This window comes from Pongo abelii, chromosome 3 (assembly GCF_028885655.2).
Source record: "Pongo abelii isolate AG06213 chromosome 3, NHGRI_mPonAbe1-v2.0_pri, whole genome shotgun sequence".
NCBI classification, from domain to species: Eukaryota; Metazoa; Chordata; class Mammalia; order Primates; family Hominidae; genus Pongo; species Pongo abelii.
This window is the reverse complement of record NC_071988.2, coordinates 40382501-40401869: the sequence shown is the minus strand read 5'-3', so window position 1 is coordinate 40401869 and position 19369 is coordinate 40382501. Positions and strand designations below refer to the sequence as shown.

The 19369-nt window shown below is 38.9% G+C and overlaps 1 protein-coding gene across 21 annotated transcripts in view; it reads left to right on the top strand.

Annotated features, from left to right (window-relative positions):
- APBB2 (amyloid beta precursor protein binding family B member 2) overlaps window positions 1–19369 on the top strand; it is a 398765-nt gene that overhangs the window by 169737 nt on the left and 209659 nt on the right. For 7 of the 21 annotated variants that reach the window (NM_001133964.2, XM_024245652.3, XM_063723215.1 and 4 more), the window contains 1 exon segment: window positions 9546–9614. The exons of the other annotated variants lie outside the window; for them this stretch is intronic. In NM_001133964.2, coding sequence (NP_001127436.2) covers window positions 9596–9614 — 19 coding nt within the window. In that variant the 5' untranslated portion in view covers window positions 9546–9595. 21 annotated transcript variants of the gene reach the window in all.

The following is a 19369-nucleotide window of genomic DNA, read 5'->3' as shown; positions in this document are numbered from 1 at the left end:
TTAAACAATAGCCATTAGTATTTTTGGGATGGCTGAGTGGTTCTTCTCATAGTCTCTGCTGAGCTCACTCATGTGGCTACAGTCAGCTGCAGGGGTAGTAGACAGATCTGCTGATCTTTGCAGTGTTCTTTCATGTGTTTGATGGTTGTCTGGCTTAGAGTGGTCAAAAATGGCCTTGGACCAAAAAGATTCAGCCATCCTACCCAAGTCTCCCAACACCCTTCCAACAGGCCTAGGCATGTTCTTATGGCAGTAGCACAGATCCTGTCTTTTTCAGGGGAGCAGAAATGGGTCCATACATTCTGAGCTTCTGTGTCATCCCATTTGCTAACATCCAGTTGGCCAAAACAACACAGCTGAGACCAGAACCAGGGGAAAGGGATTGCAGGGTTACAGAGCAGAGGGCAAGGATGCAGAGACGCTGTTGATTGGGATCATTAACTTAGTCCTCTATAGTTGTCCAATAGCATATTTTAAATTGGCACATCTTAGAAGCTTTAAACATTGCAGTTATTTCTAAACTGCAGATGTTAATGCCTTTGGAATATGAAAGTTGGGGATCAGGCCGGGGACGGTGGCTCACGCCTGTAATCCTAGCACTTTGGGAGGCTGAGGCAAGCAGATCATGAGATCAGGAGCTCAAGACCATCCTGGCCAACATGGTGAAACCCCATCTCTACTAAAAATACAAAATTTAGCCAGGCATGGTGGCACGCACCTGTAGTCCCAGCTACTCAGGAGGCTGAGGCAGGAGAATCGGTTGAATGCAGGAGGTGGAGGCTGCAGTGAGCTGAGATCACGCCACTGTACTCCAGCCTGAGTGACAGAGTGAGACTGTCTCAAAAAAATAAAAAAAAGAAAGTTGGAGATCAGGTATATTTGTGGGGGAAGCATAAAGCTTTTGCTTCATTGAAAAAATTTCTGATTAGGTGTTAATAAAGATAACTCTTAAATGGAAAAATCTACATTTAATGTTATATCTTGAAAATATTTCTTTTCCAGTTGTTGGTGTTTTCCCCTGGGATACATTTCAGAAAATAGGCTTTTTTTTCTGTCTGTGCATATTTTTCTTTGTTTGATAGTGTTCTTGGAACTGGTTTTGAAATCTCACTTGGAGAACACAGAACGGAGTAAGATAAAGAGCTAGGATTATAAATCAATGTCCTTAAGTATTTTTGCGAAAGATAAAGAAATTGGTGATAGGATTAGTTCTTGGACCTTTATTGCCACAACTTTTTTCTCTCTGTTTTAGACTATATAAGTGGTAAATTAAGGATCTCTCAAAGCTGTGATTTTTAACAGCAGGTGTGCAGTGACCAGCTATGTGAATGGCAAAAAAATTATTACCAGTAATGGTTAATGTTCCAAAAATGTAAGAAATTCAAGTTTATTCCCATAGAGTACAATGTTATATGCCAATTCAGTGTGTACACTTCTGTGCAGAAATAAAAATATTGGAATAAAATTTTGCATTACATATACTTACTAAATACTCTTCATTATGCGTGCATTACAAGACTATACACATTTTACTTGTTTAACCGAAACTGCGTGTATTGTACTAAGCAGGCAATTTAAAGGATTTTTTTTTTAAAGTAGTCGACTGTTGTTGGATTTTGCTTTATTTTCTGACTTTAAAACCCACCCCCAGAGTGAGTTAAAATTTCACACATGTAGCCAGGCGTGGTGGCTCACACCTGTAATCCCAGCACTTTGGGAGGCCAAGGCGGGGGAATCACAAGGTCAGGAGATCGAGACCATCCTGGCTAACACGGTGAAGCCCTGTCTCTACTAAAAATACAAAAAATTAGCCGGGCGTGGTGGCGGGCGCCTGTAGTCCCCAGCTACTCAAGAGGCTGAGGCAGGAGAATGGGGTGAATTCGGGAGGTGGAGCTTGCAGTGAGCCGAGATTGCGACACTGCACTCCAGCCTGGGCGACAGAGCGAGACTCTGTCTAAAAAAAATAAAAAATAAAAAATTCGCAGATGTTCTCAAGTATGCTTTATTTTGCTTTTCTCAGCTGCAAGCAACAAGAGGACTCAGGTTTTGCCTGCCAGCAGTTGAGAGGCCCCTTTGTTTTTAGTTGCCATGTATATGAGGATGTTGGACACAAACTTCAAAAGAACCCTAATAATGTGGTGAGAATTGTCTTGTGGCATTAATTCATTTAGGCTGAGTCAACTTTGAGAGAAGAGTTCCAAAAAACATGGTGTAGCAATTTTGAGCCTCTTTTTTCGAGGTGAACAGCTGGTACCAGCTCCATCACTTGCCTCTGGTGGGATCTTTGGCATGTTACATAACCCTCTGTGCCTCAGTTTCTTAATCTGTAAAGCTGACATAATAACCATATCTTTTTCATAGGGTTGCTGGAGGTGATCAGTGAGATAATCCTGAAAAAGTACCTACTTAGCACAATGCCTGGCACATAATAAGCATTCAATAAATCTTATATAGCGTTAGTACTGGAAGGACCCGAGTCATCTGATAGAAGTACTTCACTTTATAGATCTGGAAATAAGGCTTAGTTCTCCGGGGGAAAATGTTTAAAACCTTAAAGTAAGAGGGAATCGGTATGTTTTTGTAGATAGATCTAATCCTGAAATGCAATATCTACTTTAAAAGTATTCATCACTAAAATAATCCTGTAGATTTTCGAGAGCAAGCATCTGCCGACAGTTTTTTTTGACAGCCCTTCCTCTGCTTGGCAGGTTACAATGATGATTTCACTAATGCCAGAAAGACAATTTTCTATATAATTATAGTTTTTAGCTCCATTCTTGGACTCAGCCTACTATTTGCGAACGTTTTCACAAGAAATCAGGATAGGGCAGAGAAAGAATAGAGAAGATGCGAACTACCAAAATTTATTGGGTGCTTACTTATGCCAGGTATACAAAGATCTCCAGGACACTGCTTTTTGGTCCAGAAAGCTTACAGCCTAGTTGAGGAAACAAGTATGGGTGAGAAAAAAATAACAACAGCAATAATAGCAGTGAGTTTTTTTTTTTTTTTTTTTTTTTTTGAGACAAGGTCTCACAACTTCTCTCGCAACTCACTGCAGCATTGAACTCCTGGGCTCAACCAATCCTCTTGCTTCAGCCTCCCAAGTAACTAGGACTACAGGCATGTGCCACCATGCCCGGTTAATTTTTAAGTTTTTTGTGGAGATGAGGGTCTCACTATGTTGCCCAGGCTGGTCTTGAATTCTTGGCCTCAAGCAATCCGCCTGCCTAGGCCTCTGAAAGTGCTGGGATTTACAAGTGTGGACCACTGCATCTGGCCTTAATTAGCACTTATTGAATGCTTAAGATGTGCTAGACACTAAGCAAAACAAGCAGCCTGTGATACCCCATTCTGTTGTCATAGTAACTGTCAGATTGATGGTAACCACAATTTACAGTCCAACAAGACAGTTGAATAGGCTTCCAGACATTAAGTATTGGTTCAAGATCATACAGGATTTAAGTATCAAATGAGTTAAAGGGAAGAGATAACTCTGGGCCAAGGTCATAATTTTCAAAGTTGGGGTTTGGGGGTGGCTAGAACTCCCACTAGGTGAGTGTGGAAGGGGTCCACTACTTGAATTTTTCGGTTGGAGACCAGGGATGATAAATGTCTTGCAATCCTTAGGACTACCCTGTACAACAAAGATTGTCTTATTCTGCAAAGCTTTTAAATACCCTAGCAAATATTCGTGTAGTTAAATAACATTTTTGTATAATTGTCTGACCCTGGAAATTCTAAACATGGTTTTAATATGCACTATGTATTCCAGAAATGAAAACTCCTTCTCATTTAAAGACAAGTGTATTTAATATTTTTTGGAATATTCCAAAGAGTTGTTCAGCATTTTGCAATTGATGTTATATTATTGGCAGCAGTGCAAATCATGTCTGAGTTGTCAGTACAACACATACCTCTTTCAGTTTGCATTTATAGCTATTGCACTAACAATGGTTCTACACATAGGTGAGCATCTGATACCTGTTTATTATGACTGCTGGAATAGTCATACCTGAGAATTTGCTTACTGAAATGTTTCCCTCCTTTTTTTCCCCCTTTTCTGGAATTTATGTGTTCAGATAGGTTATATTATCTGTGAATATCACTTTAGGATAATAAAGGGGTTATTATAAGCTATTTGTTATAGAAAGGGAGTATTGGGTTTTATACTATTGCATTGAGTTTCTAGGGAAGTAGCTATTTGAAGGTAAAGAGGATAAATGAGAGATTCTAGAATCAGTTGGGCCTTAGATTGTCAGTGGTTGAAAGAACTTAATTCTGGAGATTTTAGATAAGGTGGTGATTGTGACCAGAGCAGTGTTTATCTGGCATTGTAGATCTGCGATAGATCCGGGACAACGTATGGGGAGGAGTTAGACTGGCTGTCAGGGGAGGAGTATGGGACTGTGCAGAACTGTTTTAAAAATGGGTTGGACAAAGAGCTAGGCACATTGAGAAGGAGGAATTGGTCAGGCTTGTTTGGCAGTATTTGGGGAACATAGGTAAAATGGAATTGTTTGTCTGATTTTTATTTAAATCTTTCATTCCTCTTTAGAATTATTTAAAGGTACATAGCATCTTTTACTGAATCAAATGACAAGAGGGCATTTTATTTATTTATTTATTTATTTATTTATTTATCTATCTGTTTGCTTAATGGTGCTTTTGTGATTTGGGGTTGCAAGCTCTCTCTGGTCCTGTTGGATATTTATTGATCCCTAGTAGCATCATCATAAGGCATATCAGCATTAAGAATTTTCATTAACGGGACACGTGGAAACACTGCTAGAAGGAAACTATTGTTGCTAGACTGTTTCACTTAAGTAGCTTTATGCTTTGCTGCAAAATCACAACTGTATTCTCAGTGCAGAACTTGTAGTGGCCTGCCATTTGTCCCCAACAACTCTAAACTCAGCATGTCATTTTTATGGAAACAAGGACTCTCCTGTCAATGCTGACAAAATCTCTAGCATTACAGCTGAGGTAGCATTTCCACCAGTCTTTGCTTTTATGGAAAAGTACATAATATTTTGATTAGGGTAAAGTTTTTTTGTTTTTTTGGTTTTTTTTTTTAGACGGAGTCCTGCTCTGTCACCCAGGCTTGAGTGCAGTGGTGCGATCTCGGCTCACTGCAACCTCTGCCTCCCGGGTTCAAGCAATTCTCCTGCCTCAGCCTCCTGAGCAGCTGGAATTACAGGCGCGTGCAGCACACTGGCTAATTTTTGTATTTTTTGTAGAGATGGGGTTTCACATGTTGGCCAGGCTGGTCTTGAACTCTTAACCTTGTAATCTACCCGCCTCAGCCTCCCAAAGTACTGGGGTTACAGGCATGAGCCATCGCACCCGGCCTAGGGTAAAGTTTTGAATTTGTCTACATTCTCTAGATCAGGGCTTCGCCAGTAGAAATAGAATGCAAGCCACATTAAGTAATTTAAAATTTTCTAGTACCACGTTTTTTAAAAAGGTGAAATTATTTTTAACATGTTTTATTTAACCTAATATAACCAAAATATTATCGTTTCAACATGCAATCAATATTTAAAAATTATTAGACATTTTACATTTTTTCCACACCAAGTATTCACAATCAGCGTGCGTTTTACACTCACAGCAATCAATTTGGATGCAATATTCATTGGAAATACTTGATCTGTATTTAAATTTCATAAAATTTAGAGTTGAGGAAGCAGACTCACCTACCTAGGAAGTTCCAAACCTACTTAAATGTTTTCCAATAAGAGTCAAATATCAACTTATAAATCTGTATTTAAATTAATTGTAGTTAAATAAATTCAGTTGTCGGTTGCGCTACCTTTTAAGTATTCAATAGCTTCTAGGTACTAGTAGATAGGGACTGTATTGGACAGCACAGCTGTATATTGTTCTTAAAAGCCATCATTTGTATAGTGTTTTCCTATTTTCCAAGTGCTGCTTTGATATCTTCTCAGGTTATTGTTTATGTAGAATTAGTCCATGCCCCTAAGTTCCTCTCAGAAACTGTTTTAATTAGATGAGATTCATTCATCAAGGATATAAGTGCCTATGCGAAAAAGTTCTGCATATTTGTACCTCATCCCCAGGGCCAGGAAATGCCTTGCACATTCTAGGTGTTTAATAAATGTTTATCTACCTAAATCCTAGTTGGTCCTCAAATTGCACCTTAAATTTGACTTTCTCAGGCAAGCATTTCCTGACTCTCCGGTCTGGCCTGTGGTTTTTTTGTTGCATTTTCTCTTATACCTAAGTTATTTTCCTCCAGAACTTATTTATGATGTGAGTAACTTTGTGATTAATATCCATCTCCCCAACAACTAGGCTGTAAGTTCCACAAGAGGGTAAATGTGTTTTTACTCACTAAAGTATCCCCTGCTCCTAGCATAATGCATGACACATGGCAGGTATGGAGTAAATATGGCTCAGATAATAACTCAGAGCTATTTATAATATGAAGTCATTAGCAGAATGTCTAATTCTTAACTTTATAGAAGTTGGAGTTTGGTCAGGGAAACAGGAATATTTATTTTAAGGATTATATACACTAAGGACAGTCATCCCTCGGTATTTGAGGGGAATTGGTTCCAAGACTCCCTTCAGATAACAAAATCTGGGGATGCTCAAGCCCCTTAAATAAAGTGGTGTAGTATTTGCATAGAATCTATGCAGCATTCTCCTGTATACTTTTTATTTTTTAATATTTTTTTAGAGATAGGGTGTCACTCTGTTGTCCAGGCTGGAATGCAGTGGTGCAATCATAGCTCACTGCAAGCCTTAACCTCCTGGGCTCAAGTGATCCTCCCACCTCAGCCTCCTGAGTAACTGGGATACAAGTGTGTGCCACCCCACCCAACTAATTTTAGTATGTTTTGTAGAGACAGGGTCTCGCTGTGTTGCCCAGGCTGGTCTCAAACTCTTGGGCTCAGGTGGTCCTCCCACCTCCGTCTCCCAGTGTGCACGAGCTGCTGTACCTGCCCCTTCCGTATACCTTAAATCAACTCTAGATTACTGATGATACTTAATACAATATAAATGCTATGTAAATAGTTTTGCTGTAGTGTATTGTTTAAGGAATAATGACAAGGAAAAAAAAGTCTGTACATATTCAGTACAGATGCAACCATCACAGGCCTAACTTTCTGATCCTCACTTGGTTGAATCCATGGATGTAGAACCCGAGGATACGGAGGGCCAACTGTATGCAGATTCTTAGTTTTTGTTCAAGCCTTTTCAGAATGCTCACGCTAGTATGCCTTTTTTGACTTTCTCTCTACTGGTATTCATTTTCTTGAGTATCTATTACTTCATCTCTTTCTCTGCATAGCATTTAAGGTGCACTGAAGACAAAAACTACAATGTAAGAAAAGGAAAATGGAATTGTGAAATATGTTTAAGGAACTGAGCAGAAAGTTACAGGGCAAAGACAGAGGAGCACAAGAGGAGGCATCACTTGCTGTTTCAGGACAGTTTAGAATAAACCCACCCTTTTAATTACACCAGAGTAATGAGCCTTACCCACAGTTTGTGAAAATATAATTAACAATGTATCTTGGCTCAGTAGACCAGGTTGTCAGGTCATTATCAGAATCATAAAGTTGGAAGTGATGCCCATTAAAGGTTGCTAGTTTGGAAAGGTTAGATTAGAATTTAGAGTTTTTGCAAATATAAAGCTTTTTCTATTTAAGTTGTGCTTTAGAAAACCTCTAGCGTTTGATTTTTTTCTTTTAACTTTTCATCGAGGTGTAATATGCATACAGAAATGTGCACGTAAGAGTACAGCCTCATGAATTTCCGCATCTCGATTAAAAAAACATGACATTCCCAGTGTCCTACAAGCCACCCTCTTGTTTCTTCCCTACCCCACCCCCAATCATCCTGATATCAATCTGTTTTTCCTGTTTTTGTAATTCATATAAATAGAATCATACAGTATCTGTATTTGACTTAATATAACATATTATCATTCTGAGTGACATTCCTGATAGCAACTCATTGAAAACAAGGTCTATTTTCAGTTTTCCTTATTATGTATTATTTTGGTAAACTGGCAGCTTAGCAATGTTTCTAGATCTTTCCATTCCTTTAAGAAATTTTCCATGTAAATGCAGCTGCATGTGAGTATACACCTAGGTGTGTGTGCACATGTATTTATGTGTACGCTTTTTAAAAATGTTACTCAAATTAGATCATGCTTTGCTATGCATATTATTCACCTCTTGGTGATGCATCTTAAAACCCTTTTTGGCCAGGCGTGGTGACTCACGCCTGTAATCCCAGTACTTTGGGAGGCCAAGGTGGGCGGATCACTTGAGGTCAGGAGTTCAAGACCAACCTGGTCAACATGGTGAAACCCCGTTTCTACTAAAAATACAAAAATTAGCTAGGTGTGGTGATGCGTGCCTGTAATCCCAACTACTCAGGAGGCTGAGGCAGGAGAATAGCTTCAACCCGGGAGGTGGAAGTTGCAGTGAACCGAGATTGTGCTGTTGCCCTCCAGCCTGGGTGACAGAGCCAGACTCCGTTGCAAAAAAAAAAAAAAAAAAAAACCAACAACCCCTTTTATATAGGCTCTTGTAGATCCACTTCATTTTTCCTAAGGGCAGCATGGTACTTCATTGTATGGATGTATTATCATCTAATGAACCAGCTGTGCACTGAAGAACATCTAGGTGGTTACTGGTCTTTTGACTTCAGAAGAATAGAATCCACATTAGCTTGTCTGTGAAATAAATTATCAGAAGTGGAATTTCCGAGCAGTGGGATCCATGCATTCAAAACTTGCTCAGATATTTGTAAATGGCTCTCCAAAGAATTTTGCCAGCTTTTATTCTCACCAGCAAGGTTTGAAACTACCTGTTTCCAGTGTCCTGTTCCTTAGATTGTGGTATTATCTGGCTTATTAATCTTTCCAGTCTGATATAGGAAATCCAGTTAGACATTGTTATTTAAATTGGTATTTTCTTAAGTTTTGAGTGAAGCTAGTGATTTATGTTTATTCAACATTTGTGTTTCTCTTGGGACTTGTTTCTTTTCTTATTCTCCTACAGACTTGATCATATTTTTCTTAATGGTTTCAAGGGACTCTTTCTATATAAAGGAAATTAACCCTTTTATGTCATCTGTGGTGGTAATTTTTTCTTCAGTCTGTTTTTTGCTTTTATCGTGTTTATAGTCACTTTTTTTCTAAACAGATGGTTTTAATTTTTACGTGGCAAAATGTACCAATTTTTTTTTCTTTAGTGGTGCTGAATTGTATGTGTGTGTGTGTGTCATGAGAAAAAGCATTGGAAACTTGAGACAGAAAGGTAGGTTAGGCCTACCATGAAAAACATCCTCAATAAATGGTTGTAGGAAATGTGGCTAAGTAGGAATTCAAGTTTCAATCAAAAGTGGTATGACCAACTATAAACAAACAAAAATTTGGACATTATCTGCCAAAATTTGTTTGGTGTATATAACAGCTTTTGGAGAGATTTTCACTGCTATGCTTTTCTTTCTTTTATGCTTTATTTGGAGTTTTAATTTCTCAAATGATCCCTTTTTTTTAGATTTCAAATTATAACGTATTTCCTGCACCATTGCTGACGCCCGGTGATCCATGTCAGAAGTACTTCCAGGTCAGATACATTTTCTCATATTTCAATGCAGAGAAGCAGTTGAATATTAAAACTTAAAAAAAAAGATAATGTTTAATGTTAAACTTATGATTTGCTAAAATAACATGTTTTTTAATTTCATTGTTCTTCACTAATGTAATAGAAAAATGAATCTTTAAAATCAAGTAGAAGAATTAGTTGGACTTAACCATGTTTGTGTAATAATTGCATGAATACTTATATCATAATGTAAAAATATTTTAGTTGACTGTGACAGGAGCTTAAAACTGTCAAATTTTACGATCTAGTATTGTACATTACAGCCTGGGTACTACTGAAATGTGAACAAAGGAGTAGGTGTTGGTGTTGAGTCTCTCAATCTGCATCTTATTAATAGCTTGTAGAGTTTGCTTAGACAGAACCCCCCCACCCCCCGCCCCCAACACTGAATGTATTCTCCTTGGGTCTAATCAGCAGATTAATTTCAGGCCTTAGGAAAACGACCTTAATTTTATTGTACATCCCTTTTTTGGTCTCATGATAGATGCTAGTCTACACACAACGTGGTGTGGGATTTAATCCCTAGCCTCACAGTTACGTAATAAGGAAAAAGCAATTGCAGTAACATTTCATATTAAACATCATATAGGACTTCAAGTGACAGATAGATCTGGATAGATTTCATATTTATTAGGGCACATATTGCTCAGCAAGTTCTGAGTTTTTAAATAAGTAGATTTAAACCATTGGCAAATAGATACTAATGTCCCTAAATTCTAAACTTATTATTAAATATAATCAAGCCGTTTTCTCCTTTATATGACATTTTTCATGTTATATTTCAACAAAGAACTAAAATAAAACATAAGAAACACCAAGCTCAGTAGAGTTATATGAGAGGCAACAAATATTCTTTTATAAAAAACAGCCAAAAACTATGACAAACCTGAGTTCACACAGGAAAATCAGCGTCTTAGAGCTGGTTTTTAGAAGCCATCTAATCATAGTGTGATGATTTGGGGGGGGTATGGATTTTGTCAATACATATTTTGTCAATACATATTGAATAGATATATGAATTTTGTAAAAATCAAGATAAATACATATGTTCTTTAGAAAATAGATTTTAAATGTTGAGAATAATTTCTTTAGGGATCCTTTAACTTTTAAAATCATATTTTTATGAGATAGGTTATGAATAGATTATTATTATAGTCTTATCTTCAAGGTACACTAGTATGAAAACAATAAAATAAAGCTGGCAAGTGTATAAAATGATGTGTGTTCCTCTAAGTGAAGGTGGACTAATCAAATAACTTCTAGAAATTTCCTGTTCTTGCTATATTTTGTTATGCTGATGTTTTCATTCTTCATGCTGGTGCTCAAACAGCTTTATTCTTTGGTGGTTATGTAAGAGATACTGAAACAGTTATCTAGCCTGGTTTTTAAATAAAAGCTACTACTCTCATGCATCGGTATGACATATAACACATTTTACAGGGAAAGAGGTATTCCTAGTTCAGTGGAAAATCCTATTCCAGCCATTTTTTCACTTGAAAATTCAAATGGTGACTGGTGAGAGAGGGTCTTGACTAATAAGTGGGGTAAAGTTTGCCTTCAGCTCCTTTTTCTAACTCTAGGGAACTGTGACTACTGGGACATCTTTTAAAAACAAACATGCCAGAATTTATTTATTTATTTATTTATTTATTTAAATTTTTTTTGAGATAGAGTCTTGCTCTGACACCCAGGCTGGAGTACAGTGGCACAATCTTGGTTCACTGCAACCTTTGCCTCCCAGGTTCAAGCGATGCTCCTGCCTCAGGCTCCTGAGTAACTGGGATTACAGGCATGTGCCATGATGCCCAGCTAATTTTTGTAATTTTAGTAGAGACAGGGTTTCACCGTGTTGGCCAGGCTGGTCTTGAACCCCTGGCCTCAAGTGATCTGCCTGCCTCAGCCTCTCAAAGTGCTAGGATTATAGGTGTGAGTCACCACGCCCTGCCAAACATACCAGAATTTATACCATTGTCTGCCTTTGAAATTCCTATTGACCCTTCAGGATTCAGCTCAGGAGTCCCTTCTGAGCAGGCCTTAGCCCATGATATCAACTAATTACCCTATTTTAAGGATCCTGTTATTGTTTAACATTTTTTCGCTTTCAGAATGGATTTGGGGCCCAGCTTATCAGTAGTAACTCAAGAAAATATGTGACATTTCTTTATAGCTCACCTACTTTTTTTTTCACCTAAACCAATATTCTCAAGCTGGATCATCATCAGGCTTCCCTGTAAGTCTAGAGCTCTATTAAAAAAAAATTATCTTTGAAAGTCACTGAGGCTTTATTAAAGAATGGAAACAGCTTAGAAATTGAGCAGGGAAGAGAGCTAGGTGTGGTGGTGCATACCTGTAGCTCCAGCTACTTGGGAATCTGAGGCGGCAGGAGGATCGCTTGAGCCCAGGAATTTGAGGCTGTAGTGCATGATGACTGTGCCTGTGAATGCACTCCAGCCTGGGCAACATAGTGAGACCCTGTCCCTTAAAGTAAAAAAGAAATTGAACAGAGAAAATGTCCTTGGAATATAATTTCCAAAGTTGACTACTCCAAAGGTCTTAATTCTTACTTGAATATATACATTCTACTTGTGCTTCCTGAATAACTGATCATCACATCTGCCAGGTGTTATGTTGGGAATGGCAAGCTTTCCCCCATCTGGAATGCCTTTTTCTTTCTTGTCCACTGCTGGGCTCCTTTCCACCCTTCAAGATCCGGCTCAGCTCTTCTTTTTGTTTTGAGATGGAGTCTAGCTCTGTTGCCCAGGCTGGAGTGCAGTGGTGCGATCTCAGCTCACTGCAACCTTTGCCTCCCGGGTTCAAGTGATTCTCCTGCCTCAGTCTCCCGAGTAGCTGGGACTACAGGCGTGTGCCACCATGCCTGGCTAATTTTTTGTATTTTTAGTAGAGACAGGATTTCACTGTGTTAACCAGGATGGACTTGATCTTCTGACCTCGTGATCCGCCTGCCTCAGCCTCCCAAAGTGCTAGGATTACAGGCATGAGCCACTGCGCCCAGCCAGCTCTTCTTTTTGTGGGAAGCCTTCCCTGAACCTCTCTCCTCATCCCTAACATGGTGTTCTCGTAAGACCCTCTGCCACCTTCAGCCATTGTGAGTTTGTGTAATCTGATTTTCTGCCAAATCTGATTTTCTTTTTTAGAAAATAACATTTCTTACTTATTTTTTATAATCGACAAAAACATGTGTATGTTTATTGTATACAACATGTTGTTTTGAAATGTGTATATATTGTGGAATGTCTAAATCAAGCTCGTTAAGATTGAGTTTGTTAAAAAGTATGTGATACATCTGTCTTGAATCTCAGTTCCACTTCAAACATTGAACAGAGTGAGTCCTCAGGCATTTGAGTTTAATGGGACACAAGAAACCCTCAAGTGGGTAAGATCTGGCTGTATCTGACACTCTGCATCAGCAGTGTGACATTGCTTGCCTAGTTAGAATATTCTGAGGTTCAAATCCTGCCATCTCCTTGGCCCGGTGACCCAAGCTGCCTTATTGATAACTTTTGCCTCTTTTGTTCACAGAGTTCTTATCATTTTTGTCACATTGACGGTTTCCTTTCATGAGTAGTTTCGGGAAGCCAGCTTTATTTAGCCTCTCCCTCCTAAAAGGAAAAGAAAAATCAGAGTTTATTTCATTTCCTTAATACTTTGTGGTCTAGTTCAAACGGTGACATTCCTCAGGGTAGAAGTTTCACTATTAACTCCTCAGTGGAAATGAAATTGCATAGCAGAAAAACAAAAATGAAGCAAATGTGAAGTTTCATTCAAGCATGGGGCAAACATTGGACTTCCTTTGGCCCATTTATCAACCCTGGGCCCATTTGTTAGTTTCCAATTTCATAAGCATGTCGCGGGAGTAAAGGGAGAGCAGCAGGTTATTGAAGAGAGAAGTTCTTTTCATTACTCACAAACTCTTTCTTTGACAAAAGGCTAAAGGTCTTAAAAAAGCGAAAAGGAGGAGGGGGAAAGCCAGGTTTAACTACAGGATGCAGCACAGGTTTGTATTAGGATGTGGTCTGAGTTACAGGGCCAGTCGGCCTGGTTGTATCTGTGCCGGGGCCTTTGTGGCTGGGATCGAGAGAAGCTGTGCAAGTCACGAAATTAAAGTGATCCTGGCTTATCCGGTTTTGCTTAGGTTTCATAAAAAATACTTTATGTATTAACGAGGGCTCTTTTAGTTGCAAAACAGAGAAAACCTAGCTCCAAGTGGCTTAGGCAGAATAAACACATAAATCTATCGACCTGAGAAGTCCAGCAGTATCATATTTCAGGCATGTCTTATTTTAGGGATTCAGTCATTAGGGCTTGCACACTTTCTCTCTGTCTCTTGGCTTCGCTTTCTTTGGTACAGTCATGCTGGGGCAGGTTATCTCCTCATGGTGACCTCTTGAAGCTCTAGGCTTACATTTTCTAGTTCAAGAAAAAGAGAAAAGAGAGCACCACTCTTATCCTTCTGGCAAGTCTCATGGTTGGCTTCATGTGGGTCATACGCTTTTCCTTGAACCAGCCACTAGAGCCGTGGGGATTTGCTATTGTGATTGGCTGTGCCTTGGCCGTGTGCCTCCTGAAATAAGGAGTACAGTCATCTCTGCCCGAAACACATGGGCCCAATCCCTAGAGTGTGCGCTCCATAGGTATCTTTACTTCGTCGGTTTTGTTCACTGCCATATCCTCAGCACTTAGAAGCATATCTGGCATGGAGTAGTGCACAAAAAATATCTGTTGAATGATTGAATGGGTGTAGGGGAAGGCTGATTCCCCAAGAAAATTTGCGAGGCTTTTAACAGAAAAGGAGGAAACACATGCCAGGCTATAATAAATGTTTCTCCATCATGCATGCAGGCGAGCAATGACAGCAGTAATATTAGCTCTTGTCACACTCTTAAATCTGAACTTATACCCACCTCTGGAATAGGAATCGATCCTCTTGAATTGATGTTGGAGCTTCATAAATCACACTCAAAATAGCATGATGAATAGACGTGGAGGGGATGGCAGAATCACTGGGGGCCCCATCCACCTGCCAGGAATACAAGAGAACCACCTTTATGCTAAAAACTAACCCTCATTGTTACTGGCATTTTGGTTATTCATTCCTCATTCACTTTTGCTTATTTTGTTCACTGCTGTGTTCTTGGCCTTGGTACATAGTAGGCTCTTGGTAAATATTTAATGAATGAATGAGGAAATGAATTAAGGAGTCAAAAAACATTTATTGAGTCTTCTTATATGCTAGACTTTATAATAAAAGGAACTGGAAATTCTGGAAAATGAAAGGGAAATGAAAAGCATAGCCCCAGTGAAATACCATTTCACACCAACTAGGATGGCTATAATAAAAAAGAGACAATAACAAGTGTTCACAAGGATGTGGAGAATTTAGAACCCTTATACACTGTTGGAGGGAATGGAAAATGGTACAGTGGCTTTGTACTACAGTCTGGGAGTTCCTGAAAATGTTAAATATATATATATATATATGTAATGTGATATGTTTATAAAAATATAAAAATGTGTGTGTGTGTACATACAAAAACAAGTTACTGTACTCAGCAGTTCCACTCCTGAGTACACACCCAAGACAGTAGAAAACGTGTTACTGAAACACCAGGGATTCAGTCTAGGTCCTGCTGCTCACTGCACAGAAAGCCACATCACTGAGAGGGCGGGTATTGCTAAGGAAGAAGGCTTTAATCGGGTGCTGCAGCTGAGAAGATAGGAGCTCAGTCTCAAATCCATCTCCCTGACCAACTAAAACTAAGGGTTTATATAGTAGGGAAGAAATGTAACAAACTGTAACAAAACAGGATCTAGGTAGGAGCAAGGAAGCAATTAGGATGAATGAGGGTTCCCCCATCTCATTGTCTGGATGCAATGATCTGGTGAGTTTCCGTTCTTTGATACTTTTTTTTTTGGAGAGACCTGAAGGTCATTTCCTGAGGAAGGATCTCAGATAAAACAAATATAAATTTCTTTTAAGACCAGAAGGGTCAATTTCTATGTTTATCAAAAAAAGCTATCTGTAGGACTATTGGGTCAGTTTTACATATCCATAGAAAAAAAACTTGTGTATGAATGTTAACTCACAATAGCTAAAAACTGAAAACAAACCAAATGTCCTTTAACCAATGAACAAATAAAATGTAGTATAGCCAAATGAAATATTATCCAGCCATAAAAAGGAATGAAATACTGATACATGCTACAACATGGATGAACCTTTAAGATACAGTAAATGAGAGAAGCCAGTCACAAAAGATCTCATTATATGATTCTGTTTATATGAAATGTCTTTCATCACCAAGTTCACAAAAACAAGGTAGATTAGTGTTTGCAGGGGTTGGAGGGAGGGACGAATGGGGCGTGACTGTTAATGGGTACAGGATTTCATTTTGGGTGATAAAAATGTTCTTGAATTAGATAGTATTAATGGATGCACAACTCTGTGAGTTAACTAAATAGCACTGAATTGTGTACTTTAAAATATGGTATATAAGTGTATGATATAAAAATTTTTTAACTTTTAGGTTTGGGGGTACATGTGAAGGTTTGTTACATAGGTAAACACATGTCACGGAGGTTTGTTGTTCAGATTATTTCATCACCTAGGTATTAAGCTCAGTACCCAATAGTTATCTTTTCTGCTCCTCTCCCTCCTCCCATACTCCACACTCCAGTGTCTGTTGTCTCCTCCTTTGTGTCTGTAAGTTCTTATCATTTAGCTCCCACTTATAAGAGAAAACGTGCTACTTGGTTTTCTGTTACTGCATTAGTTTTCTGTTCCTGCATTAGTTTTCTAAGGATAATAATCTCCAGCTCCATCCATGTTCCTACAAAAGACATTATCTTCTACTTTTTTATGGCTGCATAGTATTCCATGGTATATATGTACCACATTTTCCTTTCTTTCTTTTTTTTTTGGAGATGGAGTCTCGCTCTTTTGCCCAGGCTGGAGTGAAGTGGCACGATCTTGGCTCAGTGCCACCTCTGCCCCCCAACCCCAACCCCCCACCATCCCAGCTTCAAGAGATTCTCTGGCCTCAGCCTCTCAGCCTCCCAAGTATCTGGGATTATAGGCATCCGCCACCACACCCAGCTAGTTTTTGTATTTTTAGTGGAGACAGGGTTTCACCATGTTGGCCAGGCTGGTCTCGAACTCCTGACCTGAGGTGATCCACCCACCTCAGCCTCCCAAAGTGCTAGGATTACAGGCACGAGCCACCATGACCGTCCCACATTTTCTTTATCCAGTCTGTCATTAATGGACATTTAGGTTCATTCCATGTCTTTGCTGTTGTGAATAGTGCTGCAGTGAACTTTCATGTCCATGTGTGTTTATGATAGAATGATTTATATTCCTCTGGGTATATACCCAGTAATGGGATTACTGGGTCGAATGGTAGTTCTGCTTTTAACTTTTTGAGAAATCGCCACTCTGCTTTGCACAACAGTTGAACTATTTCACACTCCCACTGACAGTGTATAAGTGTTCCCTTTTCTCCGCAATCTCGCCAACATGTTATTTTTTGACTTTTTAGTAATAGCCATTCTGATTTGATTTGCATATTCTTTAATGATCAGTGGTATTGAGCTTTTTTTCATATGCTTGTTGGCCAAATGTATGTCTTCTTTTCAGAAGTGTCTGTTCATGTCCTTTGCTCACTTTTTAATGGGTTTGTTTTTCTCCTGTAAATTTGTTTAATTAAATTCCTTATAATGTTGTGGGAGTGAAGGAGGACCGGAGAGATCACGGTGAAACATGAGGATTTTTATTGCGTGCACTCAGACCCAGCGGATTAACATCCAAAAACTGGGCCAGGAACAAAGACAGCACTTGAACTTTAGACACACTTCTGAAAGGGGGTGAGCTAGCCTGAAACAAGTTTACAGTGGCGCAAATCGTAATGGCATGAAAGCAAGGATACAGAGGCAGAACAAAGGCAATTAATTAAATTGTGACATGTTCATAACTCAGGATTACGTGTGACTCTTCCTGTGCGGTCCAGATGGCTGTTATGGAGGCTTGCTCTAGTGCCTTGCACAGGCTTATCTCTTAACCTTCGCTATGGCGCCTAGATGGCTGCAGCCCAGGCCTGCTCAGGCATGTCTTATAATCTTCACTGTGCTGCTTAGATAAAAACAGAATACTCAAGTTACCAGAAAACAGGAATCTGTAAACTCATAAGTTTACTCATAGGGGAAACGAAAATTTGTTTTCTTCTCCCTATGTTGAGTGAGTGCTGGGAGAGTCTCCAGAGCACATTCCTTTGAGCTCTGGCTTCTTAGATAATATTATTGAGACTTCACCTGGGTCCAGGTTTTGCCTGTTACTGCCTTTGGGATGAGTCACCCTAATATAGAAAACTTATTTTTCTCTTTTTAATTTTATTTTTCTTTCTTTAATTTCCTCCCTCAATAGGTGCTGGATATTTGATCTTTGTCAGATGCATAGTTTGAAGATAGTTTCTCCCATTCTGTAGGTTGTCTGTTTACTTTGTTGATAGTTTCTTTTGCTGTGCAGAAGCTCATAAGTTTAATTAGATCCCACTTGTCAATTTGTTTTGGTCGCTTTTGGTGTCTTTGTCATGAAATCTTTATCCATTCCTTTGTCCAGGATGGTATTGCTTAGGCTGTCTTCCAGGCTTTTTATAGTTTGGGGTTGTACATTTAAGTCTTTAATACATCTTGAGTTGATTTTTGTATACGGTATAAGGAAAGGGTCCAGCTTCAGTCTTTTGCATATGGCTAGCCGGTTATTTCAGCACCATTTATTGAATAAAGAGTCTTTTCCCCATTGCTGTTTTTTGTCAGCTTTGTTGAAGATAAGATGGTCATAGATGTATGGCTTTATTTCTGGGCTCTCTATTCTGTCCCATTGGTCTGTGTTCCTGTTTTTGTGCCAGTACCATGCTGTTTTGAGTACTGAAGCCCTGTAGTATAATTTGAAGTTGGGTAACATGAGGCTTTCAGCTTTGTTCTTTTTGCTTGGGATTGCCTTGGCTAATTGGACTCTTTTTCGGTTCCATATGAATTTTGAAATAATTTTCTTTAGTTCTGTGAAGAATGTCAATAGTTTGATAGGAATAGTATTGAATCTGTAAATTGCTTTGCACAGTGTACCCATTTTAATTATATTAATTCTTCCTACCCATGAGCATGGGAAGTTTTTCCATTTGTTTGTGTCTTCTTTGATTTCTTTGAGCAGTGTTTTGTAATTCTCATTGTAGAGATCTTTCACCTCCCTGGTTAGCTGTATTCCTAGGTGTTTTATTCTTTTTGTGGCAATTGTGAATGGGATTACCTTTCTGATTTGGCTCCCTGCTTGGCTGTTGTTGGTGGATAGGAATGCTAGTGATTTTTGTACACTGATTTTGTATCCTGAAACTTTGCTTAAGTTGTTTATCAGCTGAAAGAGCTTTTGGGCTGAGTCTGCGGGGTTTTCTAGATATAGTATATAAATTATATCTCAATGAAGCTGTTATTTAAAAAAAATGAATGGAATAGTCACTTTCCTCAAGGCGTTTGCAATTTAGAAGAAGACATAGACATAGGATCTAATCATAGAAGTCTGCAACTTCTTATTTACTGAGGAAGTATGCAAGAACTGCTAACTCATGCCCCCATATTTGACAACATGCTTGATGCTTTTCAGATCAAAAAATGAGCTTTGAGCTGATAGGATTGCAACTGATGAACAG